At 49.5% G+C, this 26,836-nt stretch overlaps 1 protein-coding gene across 3 annotated transcripts in view; it reads left to right on the top strand.

The window, feature by feature from the left end:
* The window catches only part of Tbxas1 (thromboxane A synthase 1), a 164,925-nt gene that overhangs the window by 121,434 nt on the left and 16,655 nt on the right, over nt 1–26,836 (top strand). Inside the window, exon 10 of one of the 3 annotated variants that reach the window (XM_075953767.1) lies at nt 10,166–26,025. The exons of the other annotated variants lie outside the window; for them this stretch is intronic. Within the exon in view, the coding sequence (XP_075809882.1) occupies nt 10,166–10,564 (399 nt within the window). The 3' untranslated portion in view covers nt 10,565–26,025. Of the gene's footprint in view, nt 1–10,165; nt 26,026–26,836 lie in introns of those variants that run through there. 3 annotated transcript variants of the gene reach the window in all.

The raw sequence follows: 26,836 nt of genomic DNA on the forward strand, positions 1-26,836 counted from the left end.
GGGCGGGGCTTGAGCATCTGCATATAGTTTCCGGGGAGCGCTCTCGATTCTGAGGTCTGTCGGCAGCTCGCAGGGTAAGAGCCAGGCCCTTCAGCTGCAAATCCTGCTCCTGTCGTGATGGCCTGCAGCCAGTGTGTGTTTATTCCTAATGATAATGAAGGCCTCGAGGATCGACAGTGGCTCGCCTTTTGTGAATACATTTTAATGGTTTCTAGATTATTCCAGCGATGATGCCAGTCACTTTATGGATGGGAGATAAAGTGTGGAGGGATTCATTCCATTCTAATCCATCTTGGAAGTCCGTCAGTCCTAAATGTATCCTACAGTCTTCTTGCCTCCTTAAGTAGTTCTCTGATGGAAAGGGAGGGCAAGCTTCTGGTTGATTTAAAGACATGTTCAAAGCAGACAAAGTAAGCATGGTGCAGTGTGCTTGCATAGACATTCACATTCAACATACATGTTTTCCCCCTCAAGCAGGGTGCTCTATCTGGTCCTGAAGCTTGCCCAGGATTTGATCTTTGTACCCACTAGTCTTGGTCACCTGGTAAGGCCCTGCCCAAAGTGTTATTGGCGAGGGGAAGTTCCCCTATACCATTTCTCTGCTGTCATGGGAAGAAAGGGAGTCTTGGTGAGGGGGTTGCTTAGAAGTGAGCCTCACTTGCCTACTTTCCTGTCCTTTCTGGGAGCTTTGGACCCTAAGACATAGCACCCCAACAATGACTGCTATGTGGGGCGTCTTCATATGTATGAACAGGGGTGTCTCTAGAGTGTGCCTGGGGCTCTAGCTTAGAAATTACGATCTGTGGTCCCTGCCACCCACATGACAGTTTCTAGAGAGAAGACAGACAGCTGACACTTCTGTGTGGGCAATTCATGAGTCCCTGGAGCAGAGTGGCCAGTAGACCAGGATCCAGAGAAACCATCCCCATGGCTTTTACACAAACAGGCGGGAAGGGCAGATGGTACCTCTCAGGGCCTGTCTGGGCTGTGAAAGGTCATAGCTTCTCTCTGTCATTATCCAGTACTCCTGAACCTTAATATACAGATACCCAGTGCCTACCCTTACAGTGCCCCCTCGGAAATCTGACCAACCCTGACTGGGACCTGACTCCCAGCCCCTCCCCCCCAACCACCATCTCCTTTCCCTTCTCCTCTGATGCCCACAGGACTGTCTTCTCTCCTTCTCTCTTCTTCCCCCTATATTCTTGTCCTACCTCTGTTCCCCAGATCCAGAGAGATCCAGAATCCACCCTTCCCCCTCCCCGCCTCACTTCCTAGCTCACTGCCTACTAGCAGCCCCAACCATCAAGAGACCCTGTCACTGTCACTGGATACTGAGGTAAGGAAGACAGGGAGCAGATTGAAGGGCAGGACGGATTTAGGAGCAGCTTTCCCGAGCTGCCCCACCTCAGCAAGTGTAGCGCTTCTTCTGTTCTTTGGATGTTTAGCAATGAAAGCTCCAAGTCCAGCCCCACCCCGCCCCTGCTGTGTCCCTGCAGAACACACGGAGAGGTGACCTGTAATGAAACAGCTCTCCCAGGACTGCCCCACACCTGTCAGCCTGGATATGTGCCTTTCCCGTGACAACTCAGAGTGCTGTATATTCCAGAGCTGGGGCCCTAGAGGATTCAGGCTAAGAATGTAAGATGGCTGGGTCAGTCCACAGCAACCCAGAAAAGCAGGAATTACAGGTGGAACTCAGCGTTCTGTGGTCCACTTGGCCTTGAGTTACACTTGAACCAAGTGGTTCTTAACTATTGTGCGCATCAAAAGGATGGATTTTGTTCCCTACAGTTAGCTTTGGAAGTCAAAGAACAAACGGAAACTTGGTGTTTTGACTTCCCTGGACACCTTTGACGAATGCCATTCTACATAGAAGTTTCCAAATAGCTAAGTCTGGTGAGAATTTAAAAACCCATGGTTCTTAAAAAACCTCTTGTAAACCCACCGCCAGATTCAGAACGCCACCGTTTTGTCTCAACATATTATCCACCATTGACCTGCACTTCTCCGGCAGGGGCACCAGAATCAAGCCCAAGCAGGATGCCAGCCCTATGGGCATAGGAAATCACATCTGCCAGGCCTACTGGTCCAGCCCAGATCACACAACAGCACCCGGTACACACCAGGCCTGTGAGATGCTGGTGCCCAGAGGAGCCATGTGTGGTGCCCTCCTCCTCCAGCTAGAGGCAGATCTGAGTGAAGATCCAGGATGGGGTTGGCAGGGAGGCACACTGGGTAGAAACCAGTTGGTTACTGCCTCCTGGGAGGATAGAGTTACTGGGGTCAGACAAGGGCCACAACTGAGAGAGGGGATATAGGCTGAAGAGTCTGCGCAGGGTGGTACCCACAGTCAGACAACTATGCTCTCAAAGACTCCTGTGGAGCCTCACACAGTCCTATCAGGTGATGGCTAGAACCTTCCAAACAAGGGGAACCTGGGCTGTGGCCGTCACACACCCAGGAGGACACGTCTATGGCAGCAGCTCCTACGTCAGGCTTGACGGTTCCAGAACAAGGGACTTTCTCCTATGGCACGAGTGTCCCCCTAGAAGCCTGTGGCTCCTCGGGGGCTCCGTCCAGCCCTTCAATACCTTAGAACCGAGGGGGGTGTCAGGGAGGCGCCACAGAATGGGGGGCCTTTCCAGAGTGTTTGTGTTACAGACTTTTTGGTCGTCTGCTCCTCCCCAGGGCTGTGAGCAGCGTTGTTTTGTGTTGTGGTGTTGTCTGCTTGAGATGTTTCATAACTGAACATGGCATGTGTGAAAACGCCAACTAGATGAGCATGCCCGTCCAGGCCTATGAATATTCCAGATCAGAGGGATGCTCGACTCTCCAGTGAGTGGCAGGGTAGAAGGTTTATGAAGTTGAGCGGTTAGAAATCTGTCTTTTACGTTTAAATATTTAGATTGGGTCTCTAGGACTCAGGAGGCAAGGCCCCGTTCCTCACTTGCTTAATTTAATCCCCCCCCCCCTTTTTTGGTAGCACAAGTTGTTTTTCAAAGGCTCATTTCTTGAATGTTCCCTATAGGAAGGATGTAATTAAACTCTGCTGGCCTCCTCCTGCTGGGACCAAACTGGGGCAGGAGCTGTGGGGAGCCCACCACAGACCCCCTGCCAAGGCTTCTTGTTATGGAGATGAGAAGGGAACACGTTTCCCCCTGACTACGAACAAGAAGGGGTGGAGAGCCACCCAGACTCCTGTTACCTTGTGAGCCCCTCTCCTAGACACTGTAGTTAGTCGGTGAGGATGGTGAGGAGGAAGCGGGTAGCACCAACTCCTGTCTTCTCTGTGGCAGGCAAGGATTTGAATTACCTGAGTAACTGACGCCAGTGGCTGGCAAGAGTTGAGCTGGGTCAGGAGTGGCGGTGTGCACTTGGAACCCCAGTACTCCAGAGTAGAAGGCAAGAGCATCTTGAATTTAAAGCCAGCCTGGGTTAAGCAGTGAGAACTTGTCTCAAAAATGCCCCAAAGTCAACCAACCAAGAAGAGATGGTCCAGGATTGCAGTTCTTTAAAACATAAAACTTTTACCTGCAAATGCATCATTTGGGGTCCTGGCCCTCCCTCTCATCCATCGCTGGGTTTGCAGTCCACCCCTCGCTGGTCTGGGATGCAGCTGCCTTGCCCTCTCACTGGGACTCTCAGCTGACAACAGGGTGAAGAAGCATAAGTTGTATCACAGGCCCCCAACCACATTCCACCAAACTGGACCAGAGCAAAGAGCGAGCCTTCCAAGCCGAAGGGAGAACATGGAGGGCAGAGTGACCATCACTGGATCTGTGACAGGACACACCTTTTTGTTGCTTGGTTTTCCTCTCTGTAAAATGGGGATCGGTCCATTTTATAGTTCATAGGTTGTCACAGAGCTGAGTTAACACACGTGTGATATTTGTGACAGCATCAGCAATACATGCATCAGCTCTTATCACCTGTTCTGTGCCTCAGTTTCCTTATCTGTAAAAGGGAGGGATTGGAATATAGACGGCATCTCTGCTGTCAATAGCAACGGCATTGAGTGTTCTCAGGGAAGACCCAAGCTCCTGACTTTGCAAACGAGCACTAACCTGGTCCTCACAAGAACGTCACAGAGTCAGAGCTATCGCGGTGCCTGTGGCATTGGCAGGGAAAGAAGAGCCAGAGCGAGGTTTATTTTAAGAAGTTGGCTCGCGCCGTGTGGGGGCTGGCAAGTCTGAAGTCTGTAGGGCAGGCTGGCAGTTGGAAACTCACACAGGAGTTGACGCCGCCGTCTGGAGACAGGGTGGCTTCTCCAGAAAACAGCAATGCTCACTCTTCTGCCCTCGGCTGAATAGATGAGGGTCAACCCCCCAACCCAAGGTCATGGCCTTTATTTAATGTAAGATAGACGCTAATACTGTGGGGCAGAATACATAGTAGGGCGCTACAGCCTAATCAAGTTTTCAAAAGACTTGTCATGATAGAGACGACAGCATCCAAAGATAAGGGTTTCATTGGGAAGGACCCACCCAGGATCCTTCTGGCTTTCCCATCTCCTGACTTGTACCAAAGACACTTATCAACACAGTATCTAATGTTAGGGGTTCCATGGCTGGTACTCTAAGCTCTAACTGTTTCTATTGACTTGGTAGGTGGTAGTGGCTCTAAACATACTGGAAAAGGGGGACTTCAAGACTACCTTCAGGGGTGGAGCTTGGGGCTGTATGTACTTCTGTCTCATGGTACCATGAAAATGCCAGTTGTCCGGGTGATAGGGCAGCCCTGCCCATGCTCATCTATGGCAAAGGAGCCCAACCCTCCATCAGCCCCTCCACCAGCACCATCTCTGACCTGTCATCCAGCTTCTCAGGACCATGGAAGGTCTTAGGTTTATTGTGATTTTCCTGTCATGATGGTCTACTCGCTGAGTTTCTGGGTTCTCTTTCTGAGTGGCCTGTAATGGTACGAAATGAACGGCACCTAGGCAACTTCACCCCCCTGTCCCTAGGTACCTGGATAGTTCACTCACACCCACAAAAACATCCTGGAACCTGAAAACTCAGTCCTGGGGCTGCTTTCTGCTTCAACAGACACTCTGCCTGAAGCCTTTCTTGGTCATCATCATCATCATCATCTTGTATGTGTAACTTTGTCGTATCTGTCTCTCCTTCTGCATTTATGTGGTTGTGCTCAGGGGTGGGATGTCAACAGGCTTGGCACGCACCTTTGCATGTTGAGCCATTTTGTGGGTCCCCTTTCTCGTTCTCATTTGGCGATGGTATCACCTTGTTCTTTATAGAAAGTTCTCTGGCTCTCCTCCACCCTCTCTTCAGGGTCTGCCCCCTAGAAGTTTACATTCTGGTTGTAAACTGGGTGTGTAGTTAAATCTATTAGGCATATACAAGAGACACTTGGCTTGCAGCCACATTGGCTCTCCCACCCCGGGGACCCACCTTCTACCCAGCACTGCACTGCTCTGCCAGAGCCCTCCCCATCCTCCCTCCTGGGTACCAATCAGAGGCCACCTTCTCACCGTCCACCCTGCCCTTGGCTGCTGCCCAATGCGGTTTCCTCTCAGTGTAGAGAAGGCCCGGAAGATGGTTGGAAAGGGAAGAACGGCCCAGAACTCTGAGACTGTATTCCCCATCTTTCTACCCAAAAGGAGACAGGACCCCCAGGCTTCACCAAGTCTCTAGATTCTCTGACCAAGACCTGGTGTTTGTCATGGCTTTGGCAACGAAGTGGCCCCCAAAAGGCTCATGTGGAAGGTTAGCTGTCTGCCTGATGGGGCCCTATGAAAGTGTCTGGACCGTGAGACCTCTGATGGATCCATCATTCAGAGGGCTTGCTGGGCAATGGTAGCAACCAAAAGTGAAGCCTATTTGAAGGAAGCTTGTCACTGAGAACAAGTGTCTGGACAGCCTCCCCCTCCTGCTCCACTTTCTGGCTGCCTTGTGCGCAGCTTTCCTCACCATGCCCCGCACCATGTTGTGCCCTACCATACAGGAAACCACAGAGCCCAGTGAGCAGGGACTAACGTCTCTAAAACCATGAGCCAAAATGACTCCTTCCTCCTTTTAAGTCCCTTCTTACAGATAACAGTGACAGGAGACTACCACGCCTGCTCTGCACAGCCATTCAGCACGGTACAGTCTGATTTGAGACAACTAGCAGCCCAGGAGGCTTCTCCCCACTCCTGCCATTGTGCCCCATATACAAATCAAGACCCCAGAATAGCCAGAAACTTCCACATCCTCAAGAGCTGTAAAAATGGCAGCAATTGGGATCCACTTCTGACTTAGTTGGTCCAGAGTGAGTCCCGGGCTTCTGAAAAGACCCTGGGGATCTAAGATGCAGCTCGGGTGAAGGCTTAGTACCGTGGGCGCTGTGAGGGGTCTGCACCAAACGATCTATGTGACCCAAAGTCACTGTCAAACTCAGGAATGTTTTTTTGTTTGTTTGTTTGGTTGGTTGGGTTTTTATTGTTGTGGTGGTTTTTTGTTTTGTTTTGTGTTTTTTCAAGACAAAATTTCTCTGTGTAACAGCTCTGGCTGTCTTGGAACTCCTTCTGTAGACCAGGTTGGCCTTGAACTCACAGGGATCCACCTGCCTCTGCCTGGGATTAAAAACGGGATTAAAGTGTTGGGATTAAAATGCTGGGACTAAAGGCGTGTGCCATCACTGCCCAGCCAGGAATGGTTTTATAAACACCCTATGGGGCCTGGAGCTGCTCATAACATTTTAGAAAAGCCTCAAGTCAAGTTGTTGGGAAGCAGCAAACTTTCTGAGACAGTGTGGTGGTCACACCTCTCACTAGCTACGGTCCAGAAAGGCCTTAGGGATGGTTGGTTGCTCTGGCAGGGCCAGCACGTGCACCTATCTGAAAGTGTCTCACAAAAATCACATCAAAGCCAAGACCGGGAGGTCACCTGGACTGTGACCGACTCAAGAACTGTGAGGCCCATTTCTCCCTCTTATCCTCAAGACAGCTGGAGCTCAGGGGTATCCATCACAGGTCCCCACCCCAGCTAAGAAAGAAGAGTAGCTAAGTGTTCCCGTGTGGTGTGGAAGGGTGAGCCAGCTCTTTGTCTCTCTCCCACCCTCTCTGTCTTTTCACCTTGCGCTGTAAATCTCATTTGATGAGTCCCCAGCTTGGCTGCAAATGAGAGATTTGTAGACCTGGAAGATGCTAATGATGCTTCTTACCTCCTGAGGAACGGTAAACATTTATGAAGCATTATAATCATTCATAATCACTTTTATGTGCTAAATAAATCTGACCTTGCTGTAAAGAGTCAGCCCTACTAGCCAAGAATCCTGGGTAAAATGAAGTCTCCTAGAAGCCCCTAATGCAAGAGACTCTCATTCAATAATCCAAGAGCCAGGGAATCCTAACAACCAATTCTGTGTTTGGACTTCATTTTAATGACTAAATGAATCAGCAGCTTGGAGGTAAAGTAACTACACTAAGTTAGCAACAGAGACTTAATTTGAACCCAGAACAACCATTCCCTGGTGCCATCTTGGGAACGGCCAGTAAGTCTGGGAGACACTGTCCCGTAAGAGCAGATGCCAAAACTGGGGGACCTGTAGTCAGATGCACATGTGACTTCTGTTTTGTTACCATTGTGGCAGCCAAGTTCATGGCAGGATGTTGGAAGTTCCCAGAGTTGTTTCTTCCTCTGCCCTGGATGTCCCCTTTTTGCTGCCACCAAGCCTCAAAGGACAGTACTAGAAAAAAAAATCACTCTTTACTTGGCAACAAGGAACTACCAGCAAGTTAAGATGCATTTGTCTTTACCAGTAAGAGATTAATTTACTTCAATAATTAATAAACTAATCAAACGAGATAAAAAAAATCACAGCAGAAGAAAGAAAAAGGAGGGCTGGAGAGATGGATCGATTGTTAAGAGCTCTGTTCCCAGTACCTACGTCAAGTTGCTCACAGCTGTCTGTCCCAGCGGAACCAATGCCCTCTGGCCTCCGAGGACGCCTGCACACTTGGTACATCTACACCGATGCACACACACACATATACACATAAATAAAAAAGCTGATTTTTAAAAGCAAACCTAGGTTGATTAGAAATGGATTCTCTTTGCTTAGCATTTAATTTACATTCTCCTTGTCTACCCTTGGGTCTCTTAAAATTAATCTCTATAGATATCTCCATGTATTATTAGCTTTTATCCCTATGTAAAATCTTCCCTATCAAGAATTCCTCTATTCTTTCTGTCCCTTGGGTTTCAGGCAGACAGTTTCTTCCCCTTGGGAATAATTTATGTGTTAAGCCTGTCAGTTGTCACTGTATCTAGTTGTATTTTTCTCCCTGTCCCTCAAATTTTTCCTTAAATCCTTCTTAATAGGGCCCGTGGTGTCTGTCTGGAATTCTGTGACGTGTTGAGCTGACACAGACCCTAATTTAGCAAAACAAACTCAGACTGTGTCTGGCATCTACGCAGTAGCCCGTGACCTTTCCTTCCTTCTGTATCTTCCCCAAAGCTCAGAGAGGAAATGTGAATGTCACCCCTGCCCTCTCTCCCGCCTCTGGCCTCCTAAGTCAAATCTCAAAGTTCCGCTGATGCAAGTCTCCCTCCAGATTCCATCTTCCATTGGTACGTGGACCAGCCATAGCCAGAAGAGGTCCCTGAATATAGCCTGTCCTTGCTGGGGAGGCATCTGGGATCCACAATTCCAGAAACCAGCACCTTCCCCTTGGTCCATGCTCAGGCCTTTGACCCTCTTACTTTTAACTGGCGTAACCCATGACCAAGCAAGCCACAGACTTCACACCACACACACACACACACACACACACACACACACACACACACACACTCCTGGAACATTTCTGCCTTCTGCCTTCATCATTTCAGAAAGGAAAGGAACTCCAACCTTAGAAGTTTCATATCTCATCCCCTCGTTCCCTAGCCCTCCTCCCCTTCCACTTCTGCACACCTTCTCACAGGTAGGAGCCTCTTCTGCTTGTTTGCCCCCTGGACAAGCCTGACTGTCCCATCACAAGTGCAGGCTCTGTCATGGTCACCAGTGGTCAGGGTCTGGGCCAGGTGTTGCCAGGCCCTTGGCATCTTAGTCAAATAATTGAAATAAGATGTACACACATTGCAAAATAGCAAGGGAACTTTATTCAAAGCAGTGCAATAGAGAGAGTTGAGAAGAGAGACAGATCACGTACATTCAAGAGTGTCAGCAGGCCACATGAGTGACAGCAGACCACATAAATGAGGGAACTCTAAGGACCCTGCTACTGTTTGGGACCTCCTTTTATGGGGTTTAAGGAAGAATTCAATAAATCTCTGCTCATTGAGTATGTCCCTTCCCATGATGCATCTGGCTTGAATCACAGGTGTGCCTAACTATGGTAAGCAGGGAGATCTCCCTAAACGTTTACTCAGAGGATACAATTTACCTCACAGTGCATACACTCAAAAGCAATGTAAACCACACCAGGCCACTGCCTTCCATACCCAGACACATTCTGGTATGTGTTTTAGTAGAAATTGTTCATGAGAGGGAGGTTTCGATCCTTGTCCAGGGGAGGAGGAGCCTCTTCCATTGTTTGGATTGAGGCAGACATGCAGCCTGGTAGGTCATGAGGTGCATTAGGAAAGGGATATGTGTGCTTAGCCCAAGCCAAGGAGAGTCCCGGGTTGCTAAGCTAAGCCCTATGCTCGTCTGCCTCACCACAGCCAGACATGGGTGCTCAGCAGTGGTGGTGGTTGAGGAAGTGATGATCAAGGGTGGAAAACAGAGATCATTTGCTCAAATCCCCCTTTGAACCTGCACGAGAGAGAGAGAGAGAGAGAGAGAGAGAGAGAGAGAGAGAGAGAGAGAGAGAGAGAGAGAGAGAGACTAGGAATTGAATTCAGGGTTTCACACAAAGTAAGGCAAACACTCTACTACTAAGCTACATGCCTTTGTTTTGTGAGTAAGCAAATGGGGAAAGGACATTAGGATACAGCCCAGAATCACACTGTATTATAGTTTCCTGGCCAAGACCCACGCACACTTGTCTGTGTGCGCTGAGAAACCAGCATCCTCTCTAAGAAGGCCAGTGGAGCCTGCAAGATACTCGTGAGCTCATGCACCTTCAGAAGAGCGACGGCCTGCGTCTGTAGGATGGCAAGCATCAGAACCCCCGGGGAATCCCTAGGACTGTTCCTAACATCCCTGCTTTCCATTCCAGATCATTCCAGGTCCTCTTACCGGCCTTCCTCCCTGTAGCTTACTTCCGCCAACAACCATTTTCAAGCCAGGTCTGGCATTCTGCAATCTCCTGAAAGCCATCTGGCTTCCTGTCCTCCAAGCTCTCCTTGGCACCAGGTTAATGGAGGTCACATTCCCTTTGCAAGGCTTGACCCTCCCTTCCAGAGCAGAAAGGAGCACCTCCTCCACAAGCAGTGCCTCGACTTTAAGAAACTGTCCTCCAAGTGTAGAGGTTCACCTGAATCCAAGCACCCAGGAAATAGAGGCAAGAGGATCAAAAGTTCAAGGTCATTTCCAGCTAATTCAAATCCAGCCTGGGCTATATGACATCCTGTCTCAAGGAGTGGGGCAGGAACGGAAGAAAAAGAAAAGAAATTAGTTTTAAAAATGATGGGATATACCGGGAACCTTCAGGTGGGAGCTCTAAATGATACAGTCAAGTATATGTGTGTAAGGAGGCCTAAAGGCATGATGTCACGTATGTCTGCTTGAATATTAAATTAGCCAGCTGGTGGGATGTCCTTTTCCCTTGGTGTGACTGCTCCAAGACAGAATGACAGAGATTATGGATAAAATCCCTCCTTCTGGCATGCCCTGGAGCCCATGCGCTCACTGCCAGAAGGTGCCACTCTTGGGCAAAGGGCAGGGCTGTGCGTCACCGGACAATAGAAACCACCACTCCTGGGACGGTTCTCCAGGGACTTAGACCAGAAGGAACTCCATGAGCCACTTCCACAAGGACCTCTTGGGAGGGGTGGCCACAGCGCTCAGGCACAGGTAATCAGCTGCACGAAAATGCAGAGCAAAACTCTTATCAGAAGATGTCATTTCTCCCCTAAATGTCATATATATAATTTTTACTGGGGCGTGATGACAGAGTGAATAATTTAACATAAATTTGCATAATGCCATACAGCTGTTAATTTATGATCATATTAAAGCACAAAGTTTTTTAGTTGGAGGCATTTTAAAGTCTTTATCTTCTAACTTTCCCTCCTATTTGCTCTCTGCTTATTACTTACTTAAAGCTGTCAGAAAAAAAAATACAGGTATCTGGTTAAATTTGAATCCAGATAAATAATGACTTTTTTTTTTATTGTTTCTCACTCGGTATTTGGGATATACTTATATTGAAAATGTAGTTGTTGTATTCTGATACTTAGTTAACTGAGTGCTTCTGTTTCTATTCTAAATTGGGGGTGTCTGCACTTATCAGGGATGGCTTAACCCCCAGGTATTCTCTGCTAGAGCAGAAGAAACAGCAACCAAGGACAGTGCCCACTGTGGGGGACTTGTTTCTTTATGTTGTGAGGGAGGCTGGTCCTCTGAGGAGCATTAATAGAGTTAAACGAATCCAACTATACAGGGGTGCCAGTGAAAGTGGGGAAACTGAGGCAAAGAAGATTTATGGGCATTCCTGTCAGCACCTGGGTGTTACAGCTTCGGGTTTCAAAGTTTGGTTCCCATCATGAGAAATGTAATTTATAATTCAGTCTGGTATTCATTTACCAGAGCACACTCACCACATAACAGGGACAGAAGTTTCACAAAAGGACATGTAGCTGTCTATATGTGGTCTGCTCTGGTCTACTGTGTGTGCATGCGTGTGTGCGTGTGTGTGCGCGTGTGCGTGTGGGTGTGTGTGTGCTATGCCCTGCATGCATTCACTTATTTATTCATTTATTTATGTTTCATATTTGCTGTGCTTCAGCTTTATTCTGTTTTGTTTCAGATAGAATATATATCCCTGGCTGTTCTAGAATTGGCTATGTAAGATCAGACTGAGTGATCCTCCTGACTGTCCCACCCTCACCCCCTAGTGACAGCATTACAAGTGGGTTCCATCATGCCTGGCTACTACATCAGTCTAAGTTTTTGGCCTTCACCCCTTAAATTGAATGTATAGACCCCCTAAAGGATCACAGCTCCTGTTCTGAAAATCACCAAGTTACAGGGTTACCATCCAGGAAAGTGAATGGGGAGATTAAGACAGAATCCATGAGGTGGAGAGATGGCTTGGGGAGTGAGAGGACTTCTGTGCAATCATGGGGACCTGGGGGTGGGTGCCAGAGCCCACCTACAAAGTGGGGCATGGCCGTGTGCACCTATAACCCAGCTCTGTGGGAGACGGAGACAAGAATCACTGAGGCTGGCTTGTTGCCAGTGAGAGACCCTTTCCCAAATGAATTAGGCAAGACAACAGAGGTCTGCTCTTCTCTCGGCATGCACAAGTTCATGAACACACACATGCACATGCACGCACTCACGCACACGGATACACTTTACAAAAGAGGAAATACATCAGACCAGTTAAGACTTTTCCCATTTGTGTTCGTTTGTGACAAAGTAGGGGCTAAAACCTTCAGAGTTGGGGCTCCCTGCAAAATGGTCCCTTACCCAGCCACTCTGGGGACAACACAGATCCTTCCTGAGCCTATGTCTCCATCTGTTAAAGGGGACTGCAACACACACACACACACACACACACACACACACACACACACAGTAACCAGTTCTTCCCTTGACAATGTATATCATGCCCTCCTTATTACTGGGAACTTTTTCTACTCTTCTGCTCTAAATTTGCCTCTGACATCCCATTCTCCCAGGACGTGATTTCCTTCAAGAGGCCAACAGAACAATGCTTAAATCAGAGCATAGGTGGAACCCAGCCTGGGTCTGTACTAGAGATCATTTTGCCCACTCCTACCCACTGTACCAGGAATAAGAAACTCATCTCTACCTGGGGGGAGGAACAGCTTGTGACTGGACCAAGCCAACATCCTTCCACCTGTGGATCGAGCTCCCCTAAAGAGGCACAGGCTGTACCTTCTGGCATTACAGGCTCTCCCAGAGTGGCAAGATCTCATGTCTCCTGCCCCATCTGTGTCTGCCGTGACTACCTATGTCCCTCTGGAAGAAGCAGCAGACCCCACTCGCAGTGAAGGTGTGCAGCGAGCATTTGAGGAGCCTCTTCAGAAAGAGAGCAAATTCAAGGTTTGGTTGGGTCCATCTACAAAGGCTGCCTGAGGGGAGGCAACCTGGTAGGACACGGGGAAGCTGACCAGAAGCGAGTGTCCACTGCGTTTTCTCATGCAGACATTATTTTCTGAGCCATCCTTGAATGGAGACTTGTGCTGACACAGCTCCGAGCAGCGAGGCCGGCGTGTCTCTCTTCTGGTGGGTGAGAAACTGCAGCTGCCAAAGTCGGCTCAGGCCGCACAGCTGGCAAGCCATGAAACAAATTTAAACTCGCTGTGCGCTTCTAGTATTCAGTACCGGCTCCTGAGGGGGAATTTGAAGTCGAATGCAGGAAGCCCTGGAAGAATTTCCCTAGCAATCTGTAAGAACTAGTCTAGGTCTAACGTTCTAGAGACCACCATCTTCAGCTTGGGAGCTTAAATTGACAGTGATGGACCAACACTCACTCACACACCTCACAGAAGGCTTCCCATCCTTGGTGACAGCTTGGACTCACCCTGGGAAGCCTGTTGCCTATGGCTCCCTGCAGCTTCTGTATCTGTAGAAACTGGCCTGTGCACTGGCTCCCTCATCTCCCCAGGAAAACTTAAGGATGGGAATCCCAACGCAAGGGGAAGCTGTCCCTTCTTCCTGTCCACCTGAGCTGGGGTCTCATTCCTACACCCCCACCAAGGCCCCTCTCTGATCTCACGCGATCACATTGCACACTCCCAGTTCCATTATAGAATACATAGGTTTGGGGCCCCTGAGCCTAGAGCCGTCGTGCAATTATCAAACACATGTCTGATGATGGTGGGATCATTTCTATGGAGAAAGCTCGTCAGAAAGAAAGGCAGCTCCAGGGATGGAAAGAAGGCTGTGAAATTAGTTCCAGACAGTTTTGTCTTTGCTCTGCGTGACTTTGAAAAAACAAAACAGCAACAACAACAAACTCTACTTTTGGACACACTCATCTGTGGATCCTGAAAATGAGAGCAGGTGGCCACGGTCATCCTTGCCTTGACCTAAAAGCCTCTGAGGGTCACTAGAACCTCCTAGACTCCACAGAGCGGCGATATGCGTGAGAAGGAATGGTATCTTCCTATCAGGTGCCTCTTCATTTTCTAAGATTCAACACCTAAACCAGAAATCCACCCACTTGCCAAGTCTAAGTTTGGGAAAAGAATGTTATTTTCTTAGCCAAGTGTGGAGACAAATACCACAGCATCCTAGGGACTGGGCCAAAAGCGGGCAGACATCAAATGATACGGCAAGGGCTGCCCAGCCCACAGAATCCAGTCACCCCTGGAGGACAGGGGTCAGCACAGGCGGCCTATACACTGAGTCTAACTACAGAGGTATTGGTTTAGCTTTTTAAAATGTACTAATTGCTGAATTTAGGAAATCAGAATTCTATAAAAATCTAGATGCTTGCTTTGTCTTGAAGCAGCGGAAGCTTAGACCACCTTCAGCCCATCCCTTCTGGCAGCATCAGACAAGGGCGTGCCCTCAGTGTGCCTTGAGTAGCTCCTGCCTGCAGCCAGGCCAGATGCTGCAGCCCTTCCCTCTGGACACCAGCTTACGGAGTCCTGGTGTCTCCTGGCTCCACGGGCATCTGGGTTTTCACCCTCTGGGCTATGTGATCTTGCTCTTGCCTCCGCATTAAGACTCCCAGAGGCAAATACAAGGTCACATAGCTTGTCTCCTTTTCTGCTCCGCACCCAACCTCCTCCAGACAAAACTCCTCTGCTTGCCTTTGCCCTCTACAACCTCCAAAGCTTCCTCCGGGCCTTAGCACAGGCTATGTTGACCTCTAGAATACTTATGGTGCCGGCGTGACTGACGTGGAGTTCTAGAGAACTCTAGACACCAGCTCATAAGCTTGCAAAGCCAGGATGCAGGCCAGAGGGCAGCGGGCTGTGTGGCAGAAACAGGGATGTCTTTGCTCAGGGGTGTACAAAGACAGCCTGTGGTGGCTGTCCCTGCTTGTCTGGCTAGCAGGGAGAATTGAGTTTGCTCAGCCATCTGTTCCAGGGCAGTGTGCCCACCAAACTGGACCAGTTAGTCATGCTTGGTGACCTATAAGAAGAGAGGGTACGCAGATGAACGGAGGAGGAGCCTTTAGAAGAGGCCACTGATGTCCCTCTCCTGCTCCCGTTTGCGTCCATTTCCTGTGGCCCTGCAGGCCCTGAGCAGAAATAAAGACAGTGTGTAGTGTACCATTTTCGCTGCTTCCCCAGTCTGGCCGAACTTCTGAAAAGTGACCCTGTGGTCCAGGGACAGTTCTTTGAGAAGCAGCTGTGCTAGCTGAAGTCACAGAGAGGATGAACACATTGGGATGGGGTGTTCCCACCCCCAAGTTAGACTATGAAGACAATGGGGCAGGTAATTACCACCCATGTTAATGCCACACCAGAGGAATCTGCTGACACCCAGGGGGACTGAAGTTCAAGGCTAAGAAAGCCGGCAGAGCCAAAGCCCCACGTAGCTAACCACAGAAGCAAGGGCCGCAGGATTCCCGAATGGCTTCCTGCCCCTTCCAAGCGAGCTGCCAGCCCTGTGCTACCTGGGACCAGCCCTGACCAGCCAGAACAGCCTGTCCCATGCCTTATTCAGGTCCAAAGAGAGAGGTCCTAGATTATCTTTGCAGTGGCTTCTACAGCGGAGGGAGCAGAGAACCCACAGCATCTTTCCTTCTCTTGGCCATCTTCCTGCTCTCTCCTATTCACCTTTAACCTCCCTGACCCGAAGACCCTGGTCCCAAGAGGGCCCTTTCCTCTGCTGACCTGGTTTATGTTCCATCCTACGAAGCATTCACCACAGACTGCTCTCCTGTGTCCTTCTGTTGTCCTGCTCACAGGCCTTGGAGTCAACATTTGGTCTGTATTCACTCCAGAACGTCACATCCCTCATTTTGCCAGATGCCACCATCTATGCCTACTGACCTTACACACCAATCCCGAGCCTCAGTTCCCTCGTCTACAATCTACACCTCAGTTTATACCCAGCACAAGCAAAAATCACCCACAGAACACAGCGAAGCCTCTCGACAAGCCTAGAACTTTCCTTTCTCATAAATGACATCATTGGTTCTGCTCCCATGCCTCCCCCCCCCCCCCGGCTAGGCGTCTCTCCATCCCAACCCCACCCTTGTTATAGCCACATCTCCCTGCCCCTCGCTCAGAACCAAGGTTCTGAAGGGCGATCCTACAAATGCCTGTAAGGGTTTCCCAGCTTGTGGGGTGTGAGGTGCGCTTGTCCCCCCTGACTCCTCCTCATTTATCCACTCCCTGCAGCAGCTCAGACTTAGAAGTGTGCATCTCAGCCTGCCCGTGCAACAGCAGCCCCGCAGACCTGCGTCCTCTCACTGACACGTGACTCTTGTGTTTCCTGGTTCTGACCCCTGGGACCTTGTTGTGTCTTGGTCCCTGAAGGGATCTAGCTCAGCTGTGCCCACCCCTCAGGATCACTGCCCTGGCTTCCCTGACCACCCGTCCCCACCGCGCTTCCTTTCCTGCCCTCTCTACCACGCCATCTTCTGTCCTGTGTGTGTGGCTCATAGACTTGACCTCTGCTTTTGGCTGCCTGGACCGTTGATCCTGATGGGGAAAATTCTGCAGCCAGCTGGCCCTCCCCTAAGGGCCTCCTTGGAGTGACCTGGAGTGTCACATCCAATACCTAGAGGGACTTATCTTCCCGGCCACTCTGACCTTCATGCTAAGCCTTTGAGAAGCCTTGCCCCTGTGTGCGGTAGGATACTCTGACAGCCTCAGAGCCAGGCGTCCACGCGTGCACGAGGCCCACAACCCAGGCAGCAGGCAGAGAGACAAAAGAAACATAAGAGTCTAAGATCCCCAGCCAAAACAAATTGCCCTCATTAACACAGGCCTCCGCCACCATCTCTGGGCTGGGACCAGGCTGAAGTGAGGCAGAAACCACAGAAGAGTGTGTGCCAATAAAATGGCAATAAACATGCAGCGGCGACGGAACACGCTGCAGTGCTGTTCCAAAACCTTGTTTAACGGCTTTTATTGTTTCTGTGTGAAAGAACACAAATGTATTTGGAAAATTGCTTCAGCATCAGGCTCCTGTTCTCTGGGGAAGGCTTCCCGGTGTCCCTACCCCCATCCAAGGCAGATCCTGACCTTCACAGTGTCCCGTGAAAGCCAGCCCTCACTTCCAGCAGTTACTAGAATAGCCCTGTGTCCTTGGCCCCAGGGACTGTGCCTTGGTCATCTCTGCTGGGTGCAGAGCAGGTACAAGCAGCTCTCTGCCATAGAGAAGGTGGGGCACAGACCTGAAGGGGTCTCATGAGTAGCTAAGGGCATCCTTGTGAGGCAGATAAAATTATTGTTAGGGGAAAAGTGGGGGGGTATTTCTAAAAGAATCCATCACTGAAATAAAAACATAAAAAGACTAAGAACCTTTTGTCCTGTGAGACTGTGGGGGTGACTTGTTCTCATGGAGTCACAGTCACCCCCGTAGGGTTTTTCCAATATCATAACAACCCAATCATAGAGATAAGAAAACCAAAAGAGGGGACCCAGAACAGGAGCCAGAGCTGGGACTGGTAGAGGCCTATGTCAGGAAGCTCTAAAGAGAACAGGTGGGATGACCTATGTGGGAAGCCTTGGGTGCCACAGGCCCAGCTGACCCAGAAAACGAGGAGGGGCTTTTTCTGGGGCACTGAGAAGAGAGAGGGGAAATCCTTCCATTCCTTGAAGGACGAGAGAGCAGAGTTTCTCTGCTGCTCCTCAGTGCCATGCGGGTACCGCATGGGAAGGAGGAGCGGGAGGATGTACCAGGAGGCTGTGTCTCCCCAGAGCCCACTGTGATTCTCCACATCTCTGGCAACATGTCATGGGGAGTAGAGGGGACCCACAGTCCCTCTGGACAGGCCTGGGGGGGTCTATGGGCAGAGCTGCTGGTAGCCCCCCCAATTCACTGAGGCTCTACCCAAAGTGGGGAGTCTGAGTCCACGGAGCGGCTACTTTGGGCAGCCACCAAACTCTGCTCTATGGGCAACAACTCCAAGGCAGGGACTGTCCCTGATTAAGCTTGCCGCCCCAGTTTAATTAAAAACCTCACCATAGGCGTCTACTTCCAGCTGGAGAAGGGGCACGCCATCCTTCTAGTTGGCGCCTTTGTGCACTGAGTTCTGCCATTGCAGAGGCTACTCTTGAAAGAAAAGTCCTTCTCACGGGAGCCACCAACGACAGAGAGAAACCTCTAATAGCGCAAGGTGGAAAGGGGGGTGACCGCGGTGTAGACAGAGGACCCAAGCACTGTGGAAACAGGTTCAGCCCTAGCTCTCCCATGCCACCTAAGTTCCGGAGCCTCTATTTCCTCCCCTGGGACATGAGCAGTGCCTGGGCGGCTGTGTCAGTTAGCTCACTGTTGCTGTGACTTAGAGTTTATTCTGGCTTACAGTTCCAGCAGGAGAGACCTTAATAGCAGCAGGAAGCCAAGCAATGACAGTTGTATAGGCAGTGGAGAGAGCAAACTAGAAGAGGAGCAAGGTTATGACTCCCAAAGCCCACCCCCAGTGACATACTTCCCCCAGCAAGGCCGCGCCTCCTAAAGCTCTATGTCATCCCCAAATACATGACTAACAGGAAACCAAGTACTCAAAATCCATGAGCCTCTGGGGACATTACTCGTTCAAACCAACAGAGGCTTCAGTTGTCTTTGAGACAGGGGAGTCACTAGCCTGACACAGGCCCTGTGGGTTATAAAGTACCCTGGATAGAAAGATGTGAGACCACCATGGTACTCCTCAGGCTTACAGGGTTGCAGACAGCAAGGAGCCCAGGACCAGAACGGATCATGAACTGGGTAACACTGGAAAGATCTTCCCACAACCAACTGACCTGGAGCCAGGAAATGATTGGACCTAGGTCCGTCTGGCATACTGAGTTGCAGCCCTGCCTCATCTTGGAGGATTTACCCAATAGCACCCGCCATCCTCCTGCCACCAGAGAGGACCTCCTCTCCCCCAGGCACCCCACCTGACATGGGAGTTCATCCTTGGTACACCTGTCTGCTACCTGAGCAGGGATGGAACTGGCTTCTGTGGAGTCACGGGGCAGGGAAACAGCCTTTGATATTCATGTACTCATCCTGTGTCCAAAGCAGAAGAACCAACCACAGCAGTGCCTCTTAAGAGCAGCACTTAAGAGGGCAGCCTGGCAGTGACTTTTCAGGTTGCCCCATTTTCTACACTTACAAATGGAGTCTCAGTGAGGCCAGGAACTTCCCTGCTATCTTCCAGCTGGATCTGCTAGACTCACAGTGGCTCAGAGATTCTGTCGGCCAGTCATGAAAGTAAAGAACCTCTAAGTATTCATTATAAAAGAAAACACAAAGAACTACTCTTTAAACTTCTGGTTTGTGTGTGTGTGTGTGTGTGTGTGAGAGAGAGAGAGAGAGAGAGAGAGAGAGAGACCGGTCTTTATATGTATCTCAGGTTGGCTTTGAACTTGAGATTCCCCTGCCTCAACCTCCTGAGGGTGAGGATTACAATCCTGCCCCATCATGTTCCATTTCTTTGGCAAAAACAAAACAAAACAAACAAGAAAAGCATCTTAATAGAGTACTTGTAACTGTCGTAACTGGGGCTGGGTATATGTTTAAGAGTAGCTAATCTGATGGTGATTTTTCCAGAAAGCAGTTAATAGACCTTCTGTGTGAGCAGCCGCTCTGACTGCAGTGGGGTGTTCTGGGTACATAAAATGAGTGTTGAACTTAGAGGACCTCTGAGTTTCCTTCCTGTTTTTCCATGCACCTGAGAGCACTGGTCCAACCACATAGCTTTCAACTTAGCATGGTAAGAACCCTCAAGCTGCCAGACTGGCAAGCAAGAATAAAGAGATCCAGTTAAATCTGAATTTCAGATAAGCAAAGAGAACGTGATATTCTTATATCACAAGAATGTCCCGTGCAATACTCCACGCATACACACAGTCTGAACAAAAAGCATTTTTGGTCCTGACTCAGGTTGCTGGAGCAAAGTCACCATAGACTGGGGATGGGAGCTACAGACAGCAGTTTCTCACAGCTCTGGGTGGGCAGTTCTAGGAAGCGCCTGATACCTTCTCCCTGTCCACTCACGTGGCTGTCCTCAGTGCCCATCAGAGAGACAGGGAGGGCCGGAGCACCTGGGTTTTGTTCTCTTTCTACATGCCTAGGTGTTAAGAAATGCAAAGTCGCACTACTCAAGTTCGCCTCCTATTTGATCTAGAACAGGCTCCACGTCATTCCGCAAGTGATTGCCTTCCCTGGGGTTTTCCGTGGCCACTCCAGAAGGAGGTGCCACTGCACTGGCTCACACTTGAGCACTGAGAACTGGAGGTGTGGCTCAGAGGCAGAACACTGGTTCAGCACGCGTGAGGTCCTGGGCATCTTAATCTCTAGCACTGCCAAACAAGAAAGGAAGAAAAGGGGAGTGGGCAGAAGAGAGAAGCACATTCAATGTGTGTAGCTGTTTTTGGTTTTTTTTCTACTCTTTTATTCTTTACTCTCTAGGGGCCCACCACCCAGCTCCCAAGTAATCACACAGAGACTTATTTTTCTTTCTTATGAATGCCTGGCTGTGGCTTGATTCGTTTCTAGCCAGCCTCCTCTCTCTCTCTCTCTCTCTCTCTCTCTCTCTCTCTCTCTCTCTCTCTCTCTCTCTCTCTCTCTGTTTTGTTTTTTGGGGTTTTTTTTGTTTTGTTTTGGTTTTTTTTGAGAGAGGGTTTCTCTGTGCAATAGCCCTGGCTGTCCTGGAACTAGCTCTTGTAGATCAGGCTGGCCATGAACACACTGCTTCTGCCTCCTGAGTGCTGGGATTAAAGGCGGGCGCTGCCACCACCTGGCTATACCCAGCTTTTCTTAATTTAAGTTATTCTGCCTTCCATTTGCCTCTGGGCTTTTATCTTTCTCTATTCTATATACCTTTCTTTCCTTTTTATTCCATGTCTGATTGTGTGGCTGGCCCCTTCTTTTCTTGTTCCTTGATCCCCTCTTCCCAGAGTTCTCCCCCTGTTTGTTCTCTTTGCCTGTCAGCCCTGCCTAGCTATTCTTCTGTCTCGCTATTGGCCGTTCAGCTCTTTATTAGACCATCAGGTGTTTTAGACAGGCACAGTAACACAGCTTCACAGAGTTAAACAAATGCAACATAAAAGAATTCTACACATCTATGCATCGTTAAAACCAATGTTCTACAGCATAAACAAATGTAACACATCTTTAACCAGTATTCTGCCATAGTGGTGTGGCTCTGATTTTCTCCTCTGGCTTTGTTGTTTAATGCATCCATCTCTAGCACCATGGGCAGAAAGCATACTGTTGAGCCATGGCTTACTGGCCTGTAGTCTGACGCCGCCTCTGCCCCTCGCTTGTTGAGTACTTTGAGCAAGCTGCTTCACCTCTCTGACCTATGGTTCCTCGTGACAGGGTTACATTTCTGGAACTTGGGTATCTCCTCTTTCATTTTTTTTTCTTTGAAGTGTCCCACGACTGATATCAGTGTCAGCAAAAACACTGACATCTAACTCTCTTTTCTCCTAAGCTGGCGCACAAAAACACCTTTGGGGCTGGAGAGATGGTACAACAGTTAAGAGCGCTGACTGCTTTGGCAGAGGACCAGGTTTTAGTTCTCAGCACACAGGGTGGCATGTAACTCCAGCCCCAGGGGATCTCCTGCCCTCTGCTGGCCTCCACAGGCACTGCATGCAAGCGGTGCACAGATGAGCAGGCAGGCCAACACCCATACACATAAAATCAAAATAAAGTAATAAAATACTCCTAAATTTTCAACAATCCTTAAAATGTGGTCCCAGACACATTCTTGGACAAAGAAGAATTTTTTGATGAGGGAGGAGGATTTTCTTCCAGCTTGGGCGTGGCCCTCCCTACTTATATCCTGTGCAGTCAATAGGGATTTGAAGATGAGTGTGTGTGTTGTTGGGGGGTGGAGGCGGGATCCTGCTACAATAAATCACATCACAGTGGAGATCTTTTTCCAGAAAATTCAGAACCCAGACAATGGTGCATTTATTTGAAGCAATGTTCAAAACAACGGAACTCCGGGTCAACAAAAGGATTTCTCTGGATCTTAGAGTTGATTGCAAAGGGATTTATGCCACATAGAAAGAAAAAAAGGAGAAGGAAGAAAAGGAGCCTTTCAAAGATAGATTCCAGGCAGGTGGAAGGTGACCTTGTAAACCTAGAAGGTCTGCAGCAATGCTGTGACACCCCCATCTTCTGGGGCACAGCCCACCTAGACCGTGTGAGACAGAAGCCGGGAGCTCTGCCTGGCGGATGTTTGGGTAAATATTTGGGTAGCCTTTGGCTGCTGCTGCTGACGAACTGAGCTGGAGACCAGAGGAAGTGGCTCTTGTCTCCCAGGCCCTCCAGTGATACATTCTGATAAACATCCAGACAGGCTGACTCTGGCCCAAGCCCTGTGAATACATTACATATTCCACAACCAGCAGAGACCATGCTGTAGGCATGGTGGCAGAGAGGGGGCAGGAAGCAAGAGGGCGGGAGGGGGTCTGGAACCGGCTGTCTAAATTTAACCGGCAGTGGCTTTTAGTCCAAGTGGATAAAAAAATAAATTCCAGTGCTTAGAGCTCTTATCTTTGTTTACCATTTCTCCAAGCAAGGGGTGACCTGAACTCTGACTCTCGGGGTAGACTATCAACAAAAGTACACAGGAAGTAGGGTGGAAAACAGGAAGTAGGGTGGGCAGGGGGTAGATCGTGGCCCACTCTGCCTTCCCATGGCATTTACTTGTCCTAAAATGTGCTGGGACCCCAATGCTGTCTTTGAGCAGATGAGGTGTGGCCCTCATACGTCAGACCTCGAGGTCACCCACGTCACCCACCCATCCATGAGGGGACATCTAACAATATCCTCTAGTGACCTTTACAATGCCCAGGGAGCCACACAGCGTCTTTCTGTCACATAGGTTTCCTACGGCATATGACACACTTGTGTTTGTCCCCTGTGTTTGACCTGCCCCTAGTCCTTCCAGGACACAGGACACATGCTGTGTGGGTTTCACATTGCCCCTGTCTCTCACTCCTCTCTATCTTTGTCCCAGGGGTGTCGGTTCTGACCCCTCCCCTCCCCAAGCTGTCAGTGCATTAGTCTTCACTAGTCCTGAACCCCTGGACCCTTGATGGGGGCAGGGGTGACCCAAGTACCAGTCAGCTTTCTGTCACTATAGCGAATACCGGAGACGATCAACTAGAAAGAGAAGAGGGCTGTGGGCTCTTTGGTAGAGAGAAGCCTTCACTTCAGGACTGAGATGCTAATGTAACAGAAGAGGAATGGGCTATGGGTCCCACTCAAGGTCAACCCCTCCAGATGACCTCCTCCCCCAAGCCCTAACTCTCAAATGTCCCCCACTTCCCAAAAGCACAGGGTGGTGCTTTAACACATGGACGGTGGGAGCCGCTTCAGAGCTAAATTACAGCACTGGGAGCTGTGGTCCAGAGTCCCTCACTTTCCAGTGACCCAGCCACCTGTGCAGAAGTGACGTTTCAGTCCCTTAATCCCCGAGGGCACGGTCACTTCTGTATGACTGTGCTCCATTGGCCCATTTCTAGGCACAAGTTGCTGTTGGGGTGGGGGTGGGGGGCTCCAACACAGATCTTCAGATACGGAACTCTTACCTGACACAGTGGATGGATCCCGTTTCCATCTTTTTCGCAGTCACTAGCAGTAAAGCTGGGGACTGACTTTAACCTCCCTTCGCCTTAGACCCTTATATCCCAAGCCTCCCCTTCCCTCCCCTCTAATCTTCCTTTATAACAGTGATTGTGATATCCAGGCTACACATGATAATCCCTCAGGGAGCTCGGGAGACAACACCAATCCCTGTAGCCATGCCAAGCCAATTGAATTTAAATGTCTTGGGATGACCCCACCCCGTCCTAGCACCAGCAGGGAGTACAAGATGGAGGCTCAGAGCTTACATTCTCAGGCTGTGCCGGGAGCTCATCGCTTCTGCAATCCCCCCTCCCCGCCTGCTTCCCCAGTTCCTCCTGCTCCATCTATTCTTCCTGTCATTGTCAGATCACAAAAATACCATTTTCCCTGTGTTACCTCCACTCTTCAAAAGCCCTCAGCGGCCCCACCATAACAATAAATCTCCGAATGAACAAATGAATGGCTTCCCCGATACACAATGAATTCCATATGCTCCGGGATCTCATCTTATCTCCCCTTTTCTACCCTCCCCACCTCCCACAGGCTGCTAAGCAATGCCCGTCTGTGGAATGAGTGAATAAATGTGTTTCCCCGCAAATCAAATGCAGTCCACTCTTCCTCCACACAGCGAGAGCAGGCTGGGTGATTTAACTAGCGTTTACGAAAGGGCTTATTTCTCTAAGCATCAAATACAATCAACTGTGAATGATTCATGCTAATGGAGAGAACAGAATGCTAAATATTATAAAAACAGCAGCTAATTCAAAAACGTAAATTTGCTTGATGCCAGAATACATTTTTGCTCATGAGTGCTTGCGTCTGATAATTGGGACGATTTTTTAAATTATGCAATTAGACATGTCTTATTTGTTCCCATCCCTACCCCCGCACCCCCCTCATGCTATCTGAATAATCCAACTCCCAAAATAGTACCCAAGTTTGTTCCCTCAACCCTTTCCCGGGATAGTTAAAATTGCTAGACTTCAGAATATCAGACAGATAAAGGAAAGGCATGGGGGAAATCTGCAATTGGAGTAGAGAAAAAACTAAGATGTCAACTTGCTGCTTTTTGATGGATTCATCCCCAAAATTTCAGGCAACACAAACGATCTGTAAAGCTGTCTGAAATATCTACTACAGCTGAGCCCACCCATCCCTTCGGACCTTCAAGTCTATTCCTAGACACATTCCCCAGAAACCTGTGTACAAGCTCACCCAAAACCATTGGCAAGAACGTTCACGGGAGCTTTGTTCATGATGGCCCCCAAACTGGGGACAACTCGAACGTCCTCCCACAGTGGAAAGGGTGGACACATGGTTACATGTCCATGGTAAAGTCGTCACACGTGAGAGTGCCCTTAATAGTGGCATCTCAGACCAGGATGAGCAGTGCCCTGGGTTCCATCCCGAGCACCAAAGAAAGAGAAACAGCAAGAAGAGGAAGCATCAGAGCTCCAGCGCACTCGGGACGGACCTCACAGGACACCGAGCGAAGGAAGGCAGATGTGGAGCCTGCTTACGGGCTAGCACATTGACAAACACGCAAAGGGAAAGGGCAAAGCCACCTCTGTGTCACACGTCAGGTTCTGAAGCAGCTGTGACAGCAATGGGTGCAGTCACTACAGAGTTCTGGAACGTTCTGTCTTGGTCTGGAAACTCTTACACCAGTAAAAGTTCACTGAGCTCTACACATCTGTGTGAGCTGTTTTCTGCAGGATGCTATTTTTCCATGCAATGTACAAGAGGGAAGGAACGAAGAGAAGGAGGAGGGAAGGGAGGAAGAAGGCAGGGCTGGGTAGCAAGTAGGGAAGATAGAAAAGGTGTGACATCTGAAGGCCTGGGCTTGGTTCCACGTCTACCTTCTACTAGATGTGTGACCTGGGTCCTTAACCTCTGGGACTCTGTGGGGGAAGGGGGCGATCCCTCACAAGATGGACAACAAAGGCTGCCCTGCCTCTCTCAGGGGACTGAAGTTGTGGGGACTGAAGGGTATAACGATGTGGACTCTGGTGAGCAGATGGGAACTGCACAAGATGAAAGCCTGCAAGTTTTCTTCTCTATGGGCAGGATCTACGTGCCCACAGAGGGGTGGCACAGACGACGCCATAGGCCTTAGGTGGAGAGGACTGAGGAGGAGGATGTGCGTGGGTGTGTGCAAGCGTGCATGTGTGTGTATGTGTATGTGTATGCATAAGTGTGTGGTGGGGGTGGATGCGGTGTGTGTGCATAAGTGTGTGGTGGGGGTGGACGGGTATGTGTGTGCATAAGTGTGTGGTGGGGGTGGACGGGTATGTGTGTGTGCATAAGTGTGTGGTGGGGGTGGACAGGGGTGTGTGTGTGTGTGTGTGTGGTGGGGGTGGATGGGGTGTGTGTGCATAAGTGTGTGGTGGGGGTGGACAGCGGTGTGTATGTGTGTGTGTGTGTGTGTGTGCATAAGTGTGTGGTGGGAGTGGACAGGTGTGTGTGTGTATGTATTATCTTCTTTCATTTGTTCCCTAAGATAATCCCTTAATGGCCTGGGCCTCTGAGCCCAGAACACCTGAAAAATAATCCCTTTGTTTGTGTGAGATGAATCCTGGCTTTTTTTTTCTTTTAATGTGGATAAAAATAGATGCCATGTACACGCTCCTCGTGGCTTCCTCTGAGCTATGAATGGATTTCTGCCTCTAATGCTGCCAAATTCTCTAAAGCTAGCATGCAGTACTTTCGGAGCATTGCTGCGTAAGCCAGGAAACTTGAAAGATTGCTCGTGTGTGTGTGTGTGTGTGTGTCTGTGTGTCTGTGTGTGTCTGTGTGTGTGTGTGTCCATGCATGCAAGCATGTGGGCACACCACAACATACACACACACACACACATTCAGGCCCTTGTGGCTTCTCATTCAAAATATGAAACAGCTCACAAAACCCACTAAGCTCCTGTGAAATCTCAGAAAAGAACCCTCAGTGTTGGAAGAAGTTAGAGACCCACCTTGTGAGGAAGCCAGTAACA

This window comes from Microtus pennsylvanicus, chromosome 19, assembly GCF_037038515.1.
Source record: "Microtus pennsylvanicus isolate mMicPen1 chromosome 19, mMicPen1.hap1, whole genome shotgun sequence".
NCBI lineage: Eukaryota > Metazoa > Chordata > Mammalia > Rodentia > Cricetidae > Microtus > Microtus pennsylvanicus.